Here is a 15,463-nt window from a genome sequence, read left to right as displayed (position 1 = left end):
ACCGTACTATACAGGATCAGTATGCAGTACATGGTATTTCTACATTTTCAAAACATTTGAATATATGGAATAAAGTTATACGATTAATGTGGTATTTGATTCTTGTCATTAAATTCTTTTTGATATAGATTTTCTTGATGTAGTCTGCAAAGGAGCATAGTAGCTCAAGTAACTGTCTCATTTGGCCAATAGGGCGATCCATCAAAACCATGCTTCCGATGACTTCTCCAGAGGTACAGTACGCCACAGGTAATTATTTAAAAAGAATCGAGTTTCCAGTGCGGATGTACTGATGAGATACTTTGTTGGAAAGAATCATGATGCTTAATTGTTTTTTAAAGATTTTTATTTATTTTTCTGCGTTTATCATTCAATACAATATTGAAAAGGTAAGCTCAAGAAGAAGAGTAAACAAAGAAATATATGGATAAGAATAATAATATATAAAAAAAGAACAAAAAAAAAAAGTAGTAGGATGCTTGATTTTAATCAGATTTTGTTTTAGAGCTTATAAACTCAGAGGGGGGAATAGAATCTGTGAATGTCATTTCTTTACACACTTTAGTGGATATAAACAATAACTTCTGAAGCTTTTGTCATGAGCAATGGTAAAGACAATAAAAGTCCAAAGACAACAATGCTCAAAGAGAGCAATAAAAAGTGATATAAAAAAACTCAATTTTTCTTTTTTCATAGAGTGCTTTTTAGATGCTGTTAACAAAGGTCATTTTACTACACAAGCGCTAAAACATATCACACACAAATAATACATAAGAATGAGCTAGTAGACAAAAATAAATTTAAAAAAGATATTTGATTGTTTCAATGATTTATTTACATCCGTTTACAAAAAAAGTGACTTGTCCAATTGAGCTAAAGAGGTTACTTTTGTTTTATCAGTCACCTTCCTTTGGAAATCTTTTTTTTTTTTTTTTTTTTTTTTCCACACACAGCCGGTCAATTGTTCCTTTTTTTTTTGGATCCGTTAAAAAATGAATGAATCAGCTACTAGTTCAGCCGAGTCTTTCGTCTTGCTGTCATTCATCTATCGTGATTTAGACGATCGCGATTTTAAGAATGGTCTTTTACTTTCAGAAAGATTATTTGCAATGGACAACAAAAACAGTCTTTATCGCTTTCTTTATGCAACTTGTCTCATATCATTACTTGATTACTTTGCGAGTTACACGCTTCTCAAGAACGATCCTTCCGTACCTTGTCTTTCTCTCTTTGCCGAAAGCTGCCTTCATCTAGCCAACGCCGAACAACAAAAAGAAAAGCAGCGCAGATTATTAGAGGAAGGTGTCCAGGCAGCTACACTGGCGCTCGCCCAATCAACCACTGGAGATGCCAACACTTTTTGGGATCAGGAACTTTCTGGTTTTCAAAAACGATTTCACAGCCCCAGCCGATCCTCTATTGCAACCTTGCTAGGTGATCTCTATGTCAAGTTGGACAACATCCGTGCTGCTGCTAGGGCCTACTGGGATGCGCTCAACTCGAATCGGTTCAAGCTTTCGGCCTATATCAAAATGTGCGATATCGCTCCGGACGTGATCAATTTCAACAAGGCCAAATTACCCAAGGATATCTTCAAGCCTATGGACAGCATCGATCTCTCTCTATGTGATGTGGACTTTTCATCTTTATCCACTGAGCCAGAGATCATGTTTAGGCAGCCTTTAAAGGAGTTTGAAAGGACTCCGCATTCGATGCCTGATCTCGATGAAGACTTTACGGATATTTCGATGGATCAGTTGAGAGCGTATGTTAATTCAAAGTATGAGTTCGATGATATGCCTATTGATCGACATAGGTTAGTACGAATCTTAGTCGCTAACGAACACGAAAGACTAACACGTCGTGTACAGAGGAGAGATCGAAGAAAGTAAAGACAAGCTGATGACAACGGCTCATAAGGATATAAAAGAAATGGAAAGGATAGAGAATTATAATAACAAGCATGGATTACGCAAGAGACCTCCTGAGGAGATACCAAAGATTGAAGTACAATATCCCGGTACGGATGAAGGTGGTCTCTATGATCCTGAACTATCAGTTGAGCACGTTAGACCGAGTCGAGTAGCACGACCAAGGGATTCATTAGAAGATGTGTCGGAACGACCCAAGAAGAAACTCAAAGTAAAAGAAGAGGTAAGAAGAGTATTTATAAATGAAATCAGCAGTAGATACTTAGGTATTACTTTTTATTACTAGGAGAGTATACCCACGGTAAGAAAGAGATGAATGCATGATTTCTTTTGCTAAATAATATATACAGAATGAAGCATTATCTATATCATCACCATCATCAACAGAAATTTCCCAGCCTATATCAGAAGAAATCAACACCGCATTACTTGAAGGCATCAATCGAGTGATTGAACTGTTAAGCATTGTTGCCACCGGATACCTTTATCAATCATTTTACAAGTGCAAAGAAGCCGCGCTAGAGCTTCAGCAATTAGACGACAATCAATACAACTCTGCGCGGGTGCTATGCATCATCGGAAAAGCTTATTATGATGTGGGTGAATACGAATCGGTAAGTTTTCTTTATTTCCCATACAACGCATCGTTTTCACACGCACATGCAAACATTAGGCTCGTATATTCTTCCGTCAAGCCTTTTGTATCGCTCCCTGGTATTGCGACTATGCTGCTTTCTATTCAACCACACTTTGGTACTTGCAAAATGAAGATGAACTGAATTTATTAGCATACAAGATGAAGGATAATAAATGTCACCTATATGAGGCCTATATCGTTGCTGGCAACTGGACAAAGTGTGTGAGGGATGGAATCGAATCTAGTTACTGGTTCAGAAAGGCTATCAGTGTCAATCCAACCCACTACTATGCTCACGCCCTTATGGGTTATGAAGAATGGGAGCACGAATGCTATTTGAACGCAAAAAGACATTTTGCAACTAGTATGGCGGCCAACAGGCGTTCTTATATTGGGTGGTAAAAAAAAAGAAAAAGAAAAAGAAAAGCATTCTTGTTGACATTTGAGGGATAGGTTTGGTCTGGCAAACTCCTATAAAGCAATGCAAGAATACCAGAAGGCAAAGGTTTTTTTGGAAGAGGCTATCCGTTTACATCCAAATCATCCGGTATTAAAAAGCACGATGGAAGACATCTTGGCTGCTATGGAAAGATGATTTTTTTTTTACAAACACTAGGCTAATGTATTAAAAATGACCAAGGGTTAAGTCAATATTATTTTTTAGTTTTCTTTTTTGTTATACAGTTGATAGGGGGGGATTTTGAGGTTAAAAATGTAGTTGAAAGTGGTATAAGTCATGAAGGGTAATATGAGCAAAGGTACTGGAAAACAACCAGAAAGCAAAAAGGGGTTTTTTATGAGATGTAGGCAATTATCCATGGAACGGATTTAGAAATCAATTCAGAATGGAAAGGTACAGAATAAAAAATAGAGGGACCAGTGAACGTGCCAGATTCCCAAAAGAGTATGACCAAGGATGGTGAAGGGCTTAACAGCAGAAGTGCAAGAAAATTTTGAGATGAAATAATCCGTCCTTGACTCGGTCGGTGGGGAAATGTGCCAGATTTGGTAAGCGAGAACAGAAAGTATGTCAAACCACCAGTTTATCAAACAATTAGAAAAGAAAATGACCCAGCATGTCTTTCGATAAAAAAAAAGAGCAATTTTTTATCTATTGCTTTATGGTATGGATGAAGGACGCAATTAAGAAACGCTGCTATTAAATATGTGTATAACGACAGTATGTCTTTTCTATTATTGAATTGTGACCATTTGAGTTAATAATGTGGAAAATCGAGAAGTGTGCTGTAGAATGTTATTTTTTTTCTGGTGTTACAGCTAAGTACATTAGGGCTTTTTCTTTCTTTTTTTTTAAAAAACTTGCAAAGCCTTTGACCAGAGTTGGATTTTATACATAAAAGAAAAGGCTAATACACTGAGCATCAAAGATTTCGATGATCTACATCTTTGTGGGAACGTTCCTTTAGATCTGATAAAAAGAAAAAAATAAACAAAAGAAATCATTACTGTTCTTACAGGTCTATACCCTTCGGACTATAAAAGAAACGGCGCATGCTCCGGGCTATAGACCATATTCAAAGAAAAAAAAAGAGTCTTGAGGGTAAGTAGATCGATTTGGTTTATTAAACAGGCTTTCAAAGTAAATGTTCTATTCAAGGGACACAGTATGATTTATGAATAAAAGCATCACCAAGACGAGTAGACAAGCTTAAAAGGCGTTGCGAATGCAAACACAGGAGGCTGGTAGTTAAATGGAGTTTAAATGAGATGGTAGATTGATTATAATTGTTATCAGATTCAATTCATTTTGCTTTTTCTTTCAAAAATGATGAAAACACTAGCTCCTACAACCTGTTTAACTATTGACTCCATCTTGGTGAACAAATGCTCTCTCTGTGGCGCGACAAAAACACCTCTTTGGAGAAGAGGGCCTCACGGTGAAGCATTATGTAATGCCTGCGGTCTTAAGCATATGCATCGACCTGCAAAGGTCAAAAAGAACGATGTCAGCAGTCATCAGGCTGGTTCCTTTACGGTATTTAATAAATTAATGATGTGTGCCAACTGCAGAACGACCACAACTCCACTTTGGAGAAGAGATGAGGCAGGAAACACGATATGCAATGCTTGTGGTCTTTATTATAAACTACATCAAGTTCACCGACCGGTCAGTATGAAGCGTAGTGGGGTGATCAAGAGAAGAAAGAGGATCATGATTGCTCAAGAAGAACAAAGCCAAGAGAAGTTTGATAGGATGCCAGAGATCGAAGATTTTATTATAAAAAAGAGTGATTGCTTATTACCGCCTATTTCTTCTGAACGTCAATCGTGTTATAAACTTGATTCGATATTAAAAAGAGGATATGAATTGGCTGATTTTGATAAGGCTTTGGATAAATTAGAGAATTTAAGGAGACAAGCTGGACCTGAACAAGCGAATGCACTCTCTCAGTTGACCTATGCTTTGACTGAACTAGTAGCAAAAGCAGAAGTTGTTTTATCCAAACGTTAATACCCCCCTTCTCTCTCTCTCTCTCTCTCTTCTCAATTATATGTAAATACAAAGGTCCCTTTTTTTTTTTTATTAAATTACAAAACGGGTAAATGTGATAAAAGCCCTCTTTTTTTAGGACATCTAGTAGAAGTAAAACTAATATCTAATACACCAATATTTAAACTTCCTTTTGAAAGTATCTTGAATGCTCTTGGGGTTAAATCAATAGCACTTCCAATCCTACAGGCATCACATTTATCTACAATTTTCACTACAATCGACACTTGATTTTTCTTGTTTGTTATCTTCATACATTTATAGCACTGTTCAAGATCTTTCATTGCCTATTGTAATGTTAGTCTTTATGTCTTTAATTTGCATTGGTTACCATAGCACCAATCATGTCTGATACAGAAGGATTAAAGGGTGCCAAGCCATTTCGACCATAGCAAGCTGCATTTTTTAATCCTTGACCTGTATACCAAGTGCCTCGGTCTCGTTTATTCACTGAAGGCAACAGATGATTAGAATCCATCATCCGCGCTGTGCCTCGTTTCATAGCTAATACTTGACATATCAATAACAATGAAAGAATGAAGTTCATGATAAATGAGTGAGAGAGAGAAAGAGAGAGAGAGAAAAAAGAAGGAGTGGGATATGCAATAATAATAATAATAATAAAAAAAAAAAGAGGAGGATAGAGTTCTTTTGATTTTATATTAAAAGGGGAGTTTAGGTAAATCGAAGCCTTTTTTTTTTTTTTTTTTTTTTTTTTTTTTTCGTCTAAATGGTGTTTACACTGAAGATATTTGACACACCATTTTAAGAAACAGACGATGATTGAAAAGGGATAAATTGAAACTTGCTGTACATATTTTAAACAATCACCCAAAAACATCCTTTTTACACTACAATATTTGTCTCCCTGAAATTGAATTAAATTAAATATCCCAATTCTTTTTGTTGTGGCTGATATTCACTGTCATCTTTATCATTTTACCTTCGTTTTGTATTTGACTCTATATTATCTTATAAAGAAAAAGGAGGAGAAGGGGAAAAAAAAGAGAGAGAGGAATTCATGATCACGAGTTTAATAGAATTCAATACAACTTGTATATTTTTGAAAATATTGAATAAAATAATCAATCGGACTTACCGATTGAAAACAAGTAACCCTGACAGTTAATGTAGTCTTGATTGGGGCTACATGATTATTATTATTAGGCAAGTGATGAATTGTTGAGAAGGAAAGCGGGTGTTCTCTCTCTTTTTTTTTCTATTTCCTTATTGAGGTTTAGTTTTGAACTGAGGATGTGATTATTTGTCACAGGCAAATGGTCTTTTTTGGGTTCATCCTTTAAATTAATCAAGCATCAAAACTCAGCGATCAGTCAAAGTGATAAAGAGAAGGTACATCAAAGTTTATTTTGTTTGTTTTAAATGATTTAACTTTCCAGAAGACAATAAACTTTCACGTCCATGAATAATAAAGTGATCATTATCCATTGCAGGTATATTAAAGGAAGGTGTTATAGATTGATTATGAAACCAGCTATCGACAGATACAGGCATCACTAAAGCAGGTGCGTTGTATGTGTTCTTGTGGATAATATCATTTGGGATTGAAATTGAAGTATAAGACATCTTTCTTGCTTGCTTTTGGTTGACCTTTTTCTGTAATTGTAAAAGTGTCTTTTTTAATTGACTGTTTCTTTTCTCGAGGTGTTGAATGTATTCGAATGATTTGAATAGAATAACACTTTTTGAATTATTAATATTCTTTAGTGTTGGTACCAATTCCGTCAACTCTCTAAATCCTCCTCGAATCATATTGCGTCTCTTTTTTTCTGATGCGATATGATTTGCTCTCCTTTGTTCTTCTGATAATAAACTGCTGCGTTTACTTTTATTCTTCTTATTCTCCTATTCACATTACAGTTAATATCAAAAGAGACAAGTTCTTTAGCTTACATGATCATCAGGATTGGATGATAAAGATTGAAATGTGAAGCCTAAGTGAATGATTGATTAGTTTTGAGTCTTATTCATAAAATAGTTAGTTACCCTCATCTGAATCAGGTAATAAAATATCATCTTGTTCAAAAGTCGAAATTGAATCTGCTCTTCCAATATAAATTGAATCCCAAATGGATGAGGTATCAGTACTACTGCTACTATAGCTTGTGATGCTAGTAACGCTGGAAGCTTTATTCGATGGATGGTATTCCATATTTTATATTTTGATTATTGATTAAAAACGCTTTCTATTTTAAAATAAAATTCCCTCTTTTTATATATTTCGTTTCATTCAAATAATGTGTAGGAGAAAAAAAAAATAGAAAAGAGAAAAAAAATAAAAATAAAAAATGGGCCGAGAAATGGAGAAAAGAGAAAGAGAGAGAGAGAGAGAGAGAGAGAAAGAGAGTAGAGGGTAGAGGGATTTTATTCACTTCCAATTAAGGCAGACCCCAGACTTTTTCTATAAAGCCCTTTAAACCCTTCTGTAAATTACACCCGGTTCTCTCCGCTTCAGAAGGTGTCACTTTTAATTTCTCATTGGGCAACTGATGTTTAAATTTCCCCGCATTTTATTTCATGTGTACCTTTCATCCTACAAATGGGAAAGCCCTTTTAAAACTTTGATTGTCCTCTTTTAAGAAAAACGAATGTAGACTGCTTGTAGAGAACCCCAATTGTCGTTTGAGAATGCTGTATTACTTTGCCTTCTTTTGTTTAATTGACGTAGGTTACAATTTCATATGAAAAAGGTCATGGGATTTATCATTGTTTCTGTATTGTTAGCTTTACTTTGTTTTCAAGCTTTTATTATTTTCCGATGTGTCACCTTTCAGTTAACCTTACAAACACTCTTTTCTCTTATCAAACCATATTCAACTGAAAAGTATGACTCAATCCACCCTGTTTTTGTAATAAAAATCAATTGTAACAAGTAAGATACATGGCAAAAATGATTTCAATCGCATAATTTATTTTAAAAATAATGTTTCTTTTTTTTTTAATTAGATTCGATGGCTAAAGTAGAAAAGATTTTATTTTGACACATTCACAGACTTCATTTCGCTGTCTGATTTTATTACTTTTTCACCCCTTTCTTCATTCGCAACCTTCGTTTCATCCACTTCCTTTGCTTCCTTCTCACTTTCTTTGATCTCTTCATTTTCAGGTTTTGCTTCCACGCTTGATTTTTGATGATCCACATTTTCCTTCATTCGAGGCGGATGAGCACATCGATCCTTTCCATAATTCACACGCAACGAGCGATATTCTTTTATTTTCGATTGAATACCAGCCACAGCAGCCACAGCACTTTCAATACTCGTGAAATTCACAAAGGCGCACTTTTTTTCCTTTACTCTATTCATCCTCTCAATCTCTCCAAATCCTTCAAAGTCATTCCTGAGCTTCTCATCCGTCACTTCATCACCAATGCCCCCCACATAGACATTTCGTGTGGCACCCTTTTCAATCGCCTGTGCAATCTCATCAGGGATCGCAGATGGTTTGCCCCAACCCACCTTGACCTTTCTGTGCTTGATCACCATACCCTGAGTCTTGCCCAGATTGACAGCTAAAGCCGCTGCACTTTCATCCACAAAGCTAACAAAGGCTATATGCTTTTCGGGCATCAGCTTGACTTGCAAGACATTACTGCCTCGGACCACATTACAAATATCCTCATATGTTGTCCCTGAAGGAAGATGACCGATGTAGATCGTACGAAGCACCATGCCACCGTTCACAGGTGCCTTGAGATCAAGAGAGGCCACCAGGGAGTGACCCAAGGGATCAAATCCAAAGGTAGGAGGTGGATTGAACTCTGCTTTGGCTGCGTTCAACGAATGGCCCACACAGGGATCCTTTGAGAACCGAACAGGATTCGACTTCCAATTCTTGGCGTAGGGTAACTCAGAGACACAGTGTACAGCCGAGGCAATACTCAAATAATCTACAAAGGCACACTGTTTTTCCTTGATCATCCTCACACCTTCAATCGCTCCGTACTTGACCATCTGACCAGTTATGTTTTGTTCAAGGATCGACTTGTCCAGTTTACCAACATACACAGATCGTGTGGCTCCCGTCTGGATCTGTAGCTTGAGCGCGGCAGACATCGCCTTGGATTTACCCCAGCCATACTTTAGTTCCACCTCCTTGACCTTCAGACCCTTACACATCAACTCGTGATAAAACACTTGAGCCGCAGAGGGCTCCACAAAGGAGACAAAGGCACACAGTTTGTCTGGAATTACTTGATAGTTTTCAACGGCACCCACCCTAATTTGGGACAGGACATCCTTTGGTGTGGAGCCGAGTGGAAGTCCACCTAGATAGATTGTACGATGGCCTTCGGTCATGGGCAGTGCCAAGGGTGAATAAAGTGGTAAAAGAGGGCAGTAGATGGGTAGAGTTGTACCAAAGGATAGGCCGTTTTGTCCAAAGGGTTGCATAAAGGGAAGCTGGCTTTGCTGAGAAAGATGGTATTGTGCATAAATGTCGCTATAAACAAGTTTAGTTTCTACTCGTCTTTTGTTTTCTGGCCAATCTTACTTGTATTGACCTTCAATGACTTGTGGTTTCTTCAAGTTTTGATCTTTACCAGAGGTGTCTTGTTCATTTGTTTTAATGTTTTGTGCACTTTGCAATTCTTCTGGTCGCGGTTTCTTTATGTTTTGGATTCCTTGTGAATTTTGCTGTTTATTCTTGCGCTTCATGTTGAGACAATCTGACAATCATTCACATGAATAAAATGCTAATCAAGTTTAAATATGAAAAATATAAAAAAGTACAGACACGAAAATTTCAAACTGTGCATATCAACAACAAAAAAAAAAAAAAAAAAAAAAAAAAAAAAAAAAGGAGAGAGCGTGTTATTTTTAAATTCACGAACGATTGAAAGGTAAATAGAAAAGACATTTGGGAATTATTAATTGTATATAGTCATAGTATGAATAACGATTGTTTATCTAAAAAAAGAAAGACTTAAAACATGTCAAACAATACTTTTTCAGTCGAACCTAGTGGAGACCACTGTCACTCTTTCCATTTTGTATTCATGTCTTTTTAGGAAACCTTTTGTGTAGTGAAAATACGTTGTATTAAAAGTGATCTGAAAATGGTATACACACAAGGATAAAGTCTTCTTTTGCCTTGTTTGAAGAGAAATAATGCATATGGCATTAGTCATCTGTTTATACAAACTTGAACACATCACGTTTGTTTTTACAAAAGTCATGAATCAAAACTGTACTCTGTGACAGTCTATAAAACAATTGTTTTCAATCATGTTATTCTGGTATTTGTGATGTTTTTAAAATCTTTGAAAGATTCCCTTCAATTTGTCCCACTTTATAAAATAGACTATTTCAATAGTTTAAACAGTTCAACGCTTGCGATTTAATTTTTTTTATTTTATTTTATTTCTGCTGATTGATTTATAGAACAAAAAATCGCAATGAAACAACTGTGAACAGCATAACAAAAAAAAAAAAAAAAATCAATTCAAGTCCATCGGTTGATCCTCACTTTTCTTTTGTGAGCCTGAGACGACCGATAGACGATTCAACCATAATTCGGCACGATCGATCGTATCAGAAAAGACATGAGCCACAGACTGAATCATTTCTATTGATTCACCCCCAAAGTTGAGTAATTTGATGGATGTTTCCTGTGTGATGTCTGTTGGTTTTAATGCGGGAGATGCGACGGGGGAGGTTGTCTTGGAGTGAAGGATAGCCCATCGGGAGGGAAGGGCCAAAATGAAACTTCGAACGGATGCCTTGGCTTGTTCAGGTAAACCTGTGCCAGCATATTTTGAAATGACTTCGACCAGTTTACGAAGGGTGTCTACGATTTCTTTCTTGATTTTGGATAAGGTATTGTCTGGTTGCTGATGAATGACTGCTTGATGGTCTGTTGATGAAACCAGATATCGACGGAGCAAATTCATTTGTTGGTCGATATGTTGAGAGGCGTACTATGTTCAAAAGGATCAATCCACACATCCTTTTTATTTTTCATCCTTACTTGAAGCCAACTTAGGCAATATTTAAGACATTTCATACTTTCTTCACTAATGACAGCAGCTGTTGTACCAGCGGCTGAAGAAGCATGTAAAACGATTCGATGCCATCGACTATGAGGAGCAATGGGATGATGAGGATGATGATGATGATGATGATGACGTGAAGATGATTTGTTGTATGGTTTATGAGGTGAAGTAGAACGAGAAGAATTTCTTTTTCTTATTTCATGATCATCTATTAATGAAGTACGAGCGAATGCACTCACAGTGGAATGAGCATCATCCTCATCTTGATAATAATCTTCATAGTCTTCTTCTTTTTGTTTTGAACCAACATACGATGGATATTTTTCTTCCAACTATAAATAATGAATATCATCCTATTACATTCAATTCTATTTACTTTATCCAGCTGTTTACATCCCCACTCATCCACATTCGATAAAGCTTGTTTACCAAACTTGTCATAAATAGGAGCAGCAAATGATTCTACCATCTGTGCACCATATTTGACTACTTGACTCGAATTCTTTGAGTTCTCATATACTTTTAAAGCAGAATTGACCAGTGGAATATTAGACACACGATAAATGAATCTATTCTCTGGTGGATAAGACAGATGTTGAACAGAAGTGTTGGTGGGTGTAGGTAAAGGTGAAGTGGTGGTGGTAGAAGAAGGAGTTGAAAGTGGTGGTAGTGTGATGTGAACTAATAAAAATGAGTGGTTGTACTGAATAGATAAGAATTACCTTTTGATCTTGACATATCACCCAAAGCTTCCACTGCCATCTTTACATCAGGATCCATTTCTTCATTTATAAGTTGTGTAATAGACATCGCAGAGTGCTGTTGACTCATTTTTATAGAAAAAGAGAAAGAAAGAAAGAAAAAAAAAAAAAATTGAAATCCATGTGAAACCTATTTTATATATTCACGTGTTTATATAATCTCTCTTGCTCTCATTGATAACGTGATTATTGTGTTTGGAAATAAACAATAAAAAAAAATTTTTTTTTTTTTGCCCCAACTACTTTATATGTTCATTCACACACACAAAGCAACTGTGAAATCAACCACATCCAATAGAATCATCATAAATTCGTAACTTTTTTTTTTTTTTTTTTTTTTTTTGGGTGTGTGCTCAACTACACTGAAAGAACTATAAACACATAAAGAAAGATTGGGAAATTAGTTGACTCCAGTAGATTTCATCTCTTCTTTTTTTATTTGGGAAAAAGAGAGATGAAGCAAAGAAAGCAGAAACACGTATATAAATTAGAACAGATGCGAGTTAATTATGCAAATGGATAATAACTGTTCTCTTTGGGTTGCTTGTATACAAGTGTTTTTCTTTATTTATCGTCCATATTTCTGCCAATCCCATTCACGATTATCAAGTGGACAAACTTGTCGACTCTTTAACCAACGTGAAATACAGTGAAAATGAAAAGCGTGCTAAAATTAATTTAGTAATAATAATAATAAAATACAATACACAAACTTACATTACAAATACCCCAAGCAACTGTACATTCTTCAGAAGTAGCTGAAGCTTGATTCGCTTGACATTCAATACCTAATTTAGTGTCATTAGCTTTTTACATTTCTCCCTCCTCCTTCTCCTTTTCTTCCTCTTTTTTAATTACATAAATCCATAATATGGTTTCTACAAATAGCGCAGTTATCAACAACAATATCTAATCAACTTGTTAGTAACCTTTTTTTTTTCTTTTTCTTTTTCTTTTATTACCCCAAGCCCATAATGCTACTGCGTTCCACTAGGCATAAATTATTTAGTGCACTGATAAAATAGTTTGGACTATTAATTTACCTTTTTAACTTCAAAACGTGGTTTCTCACTTGTTTCCTTTGTCTTTCCTTTTACTTCATCTACAGGAGGATCTATTTCCATTGGAGTTGCTGCTGACATGTTGTATATAAATTACAAAAAAAAAAAAGGAAAAGAAAGAAAAAAAGCTCAAAAATTATTTAGTTACGTCTTCAAGTGCATAGTATTTTTAAACACAGTAAATTCTTTATTATTCGCCAATTTCAAATCCTTCTTCTGCCATCCAAATAGATACAATTCTCATACATGCCTGTGCAATCATATCTTGATCCAAATCTTCTGGTCTATCCACCATTCCTTGTTTAAATCTCAACAACTCCATCACTACTTCCATCACATCCGATAAGGTCGTACGAATCTTGAGCAGCATCTCTGGGTCCATCAAGTTACTATCCTCATCTTGGGTTGCTAGGTATTCCATCGCATTCTCCAAGATATCAAAATATTCAGGCAGCATCTTTTCTTGTCGTTCTCGTCGTGACGCGTTGATAATCGTTTTCTCTTCGTTGTGCTCCCGCAAGGTATGTTCACTGATATCGTCAAGCATGATTTTGGCTTCAATCGCAACAAGATGAATAAGTAAAGCGGGGAAACTGGCTTTTTGGTATGCTTCAGACGCCTTCTTGTCGTCCACAGCTGCCTTTTCCTTTTTACGTTTGGCAGATTTCGTTTGGGCAAGTGAGCCGAATAACCACTGAGGACCAAAAGAGCGGAGTGAACAACCTATCAATAAAATCGCTCTGTCTCTTTGCTCATCATCTACACAGACACTTGATTAAAAAATAATTACAAAAGTCGCACTTTTTTTTTTTTTTTTTTTTCTTTACTTGTTTTGCTTGTCAGTATCTGTCTTAAGCCAGATAGCAGTTGATCCAACCATGTTTCTAATTGATTCGACTTTTTCAAACAGTCTACAGGTACCTCTGGTAAGATGGAACTGAGCAGACTCAAAGATTCAAATTTGATCCATTTTTGATCAAAGTCGATTGCCTTGCAGAGAAGAGGAAATAAAGTGGTTGATAATGAATAGTCTAGCGCTTGGTTGATGCTTGGCGCAGATATGTGTGCTGATCGTCTGTAGACCGTGATAAGTAATTGTGAGGCTAACTCTCGAATCTCTTCTCTTTTACTCTCCATCATGGCTTCTAGTATATTTTTTATCACGTCTGGATCCAACATTTTCACTAGGCCTTGTTTCTCTACCGATACGCATAGTAAAATCTGTAATATTTCTATAGTCAACTCTTGACTAAACATAAAGATGAGTGAATACAAAAAAAGAAAGAGCTATTTGCTCTCTTACTCTGGTTTCAATAATCGTGAAAGTCCAGGTATACGTTCAACCATATTCTTATCCTTGGCCAACGTCTCATAACGCGAAAAGCAAGCCAGAATGTTGACAGCGATTTCTTTCAACAAGTCATCGGGTACTTCTGCATTTACAGAGTGATCTATACAGGAAAGAATACTTGAGTCTATGTTTGTTGACCTGTTGCTTTTTTTTTCTTCTCATACTAGTTCGAAGTAACCGCTCGATGAATATAAAATTCATTCCCTTGAATGCTCTTTCTACCGTTTCAGTATTGTTTTGATCAAGTAATTTCGGTAGCATCAGCATACCAACAAATTTGCTTTCATCTGAAGCAGATGGCACAATCATGGATAGGCAGCGATCGATCTCGGCATCTCTATCGCGTGTGGAGCTTGTGACATTCATTAGATTCAAGAAATAAAAAATTACAAAAAAGAGAGCAGTCTCCTTGTCACTGCGGGAAATAAAAAATATTTCATGCTTCTTTTTTTTTTTGAACTTTACATGGCTCTTTTGTATTTAGAACCAGACACAGAGCCTAATCTCTCAAGAAACATTCATAATATAAATCCTTCCCCCTCCAACTAACATGATTAAATCTCGACTTTGGGTTCAAATAGCGCCTTTTTTATACATTTCTTCATTACAATTTTGCTGTGCACTAAGGAATCTGAATTGACTAATCAATTTCAGACTTGGAAAAGTAGACATGCGCCTGTTAGTATTCTTTTGAATGTGGCTCAACGCGACAATTTCTGGTTAGAAATTATAATACACTGCTTTTAGAAAGTCATGTCGCATTTATGATAAACATGAACTGGGCTGGCATTGTCTGTTCATTTGATTTGACTGCCTCATAAAAGCTTGCCCAAAGATTTTTGACAAACACATAGTTTGATGCTTAAAAGGTTGCTCTTTTAATCCAACTTGAGATCCTATAAGTCAGTGAATCTACCCTCAAAAGGACCAGAGTAGGTCAACAGTATACTCGATGTGGTGGTCAACTATAAGTTTTTGGACTTTATTGCACCGTCATTTGAAACACGGACGGTGAGGCAAGAGATCCAATATGCTCACGTTAGTGACAGCAGAGAATCGACTACTGCTTCTGCAAGACAATTGAGAAAAGCACTGTGTCTATACATTCCACGTGGGGTCATCAGTCCTGTCCATTTTTCACTTGACTCCACTTGCCTATTTCTGTCTCCTTTCACTCCCAATTTTCGCCGTACATCG

At 36.2% G+C, this 15,463-nt stretch overlaps 6 protein-coding genes across 6 annotated transcripts; 2 read left to right on the top strand and 4 right to left on the bottom strand.

Moving 5' to 3' along the window:
* Positions 1-992: 992 nt before the first annotated feature.
* Positions 993-3,163, top strand: RO3G_13345 (uncharacterized protein; the record flags this gene model as incomplete). The annotated part of the gene is made up of 5 exons (XM_067667929.1): positions 993-1,816; positions 1,872-2,154; positions 2,282-2,545; positions 2,605-2,966; positions 3,022-3,163. 5 exons carry the CDS (start codon positions 993-995, stop codon positions 3,161-3,163), a joined length of 1,875 nt encoding a protein of 624 aa, XP_067524030.1.
* A 1,191-nt stretch (positions 3,164-4,354) lies between these two features.
* On the top strand, positions 4,355-5,041 carry RO3G_13344 (uncharacterized protein; the record flags this gene model as incomplete). The annotated part of the gene is made up of 1 exon (XM_067667928.1): positions 4,355-5,041. One exon carries the CDS (start codon positions 4,355-4,357, stop codon positions 5,039-5,041), a length of 687 nt encoding a protein of 228 aa, XP_067524029.1.
* A 1,404-nt stretch (positions 5,042-6,445) lies between these two features.
* On the bottom strand, positions 6,446-7,253 carry RO3G_13343 (uncharacterized protein; the record flags this gene model as incomplete). The annotated part of the gene is made up of 3 exons (XM_067667927.1): positions 6,446-6,946; positions 6,995-7,035; positions 7,088-7,253. 3 exons carry the CDS (start codon positions 7,251-7,253, stop codon positions 6,446-6,448), a joined length of 708 nt encoding a protein of 235 aa, XP_067524028.1.
* An 820-nt stretch (positions 7,254-8,073) lies between these two features.
* RO3G_13342 (uncharacterized protein) lies at positions 8,074-9,756 on the bottom strand (the record flags this gene model as incomplete). The annotated part of the gene is made up of 2 exons (XM_067667926.1): positions 8,074-9,541; positions 9,593-9,756. The coding sequence occupies 2 exons, from the start codon at positions 9,754-9,756 to the stop codon at positions 8,074-8,076; spliced, it is 1,632 nt and encodes a 543-aa protein (XP_067524027.1).
* Positions 9,757-10,538: 782 nt separating this feature from the next.
* Positions 10,539-11,924, bottom strand: RO3G_13341 (uncharacterized protein; the record flags this gene model as incomplete). The annotated part of the gene is made up of 4 exons (XM_067667925.1): positions 10,539-11,018; positions 11,069-11,425; positions 11,470-11,774; positions 11,816-11,924. 4 exons carry the CDS (start codon positions 11,922-11,924, stop codon positions 10,539-10,541), a joined length of 1,251 nt encoding a protein of 416 aa, XP_067524026.1.
* A 498-nt stretch (positions 11,925-12,422) lies between these two features.
* On the bottom strand, positions 12,423-14,632 carry RO3G_13340 (uncharacterized protein; the record flags this gene model as incomplete). The annotated part of the gene is made up of 8 exons (XM_067667924.1): positions 12,423-12,521; positions 12,572-12,642; positions 12,817-12,844; positions 12,898-12,968; positions 13,162-13,638; positions 13,743-14,164; positions 14,219-14,366; positions 14,536-14,632. The coding sequence occupies 8 exons, from the start codon at positions 14,630-14,632 to the stop codon at positions 12,423-12,425; spliced, it is 1,413 nt and encodes a 470-aa protein (XP_067524025.1).
* Positions 14,633-15,463: the final 831 nt, after the last annotated feature.

Source organism: Rhizopus delemar, genomic scaffold, assembly GCF_000149305.1.
Source record: "Rhizopus delemar RA 99-880 supercont3.12 genomic scaffold, whole genome shotgun sequence".
NCBI lineage: Eukaryota > Fungi > Mucoromycota > Mucoromycetes > Mucorales > Rhizopodaceae > Rhizopus > Rhizopus delemar.
This window is presented reverse-complemented; position numbering and strand designations above follow the sequence as displayed.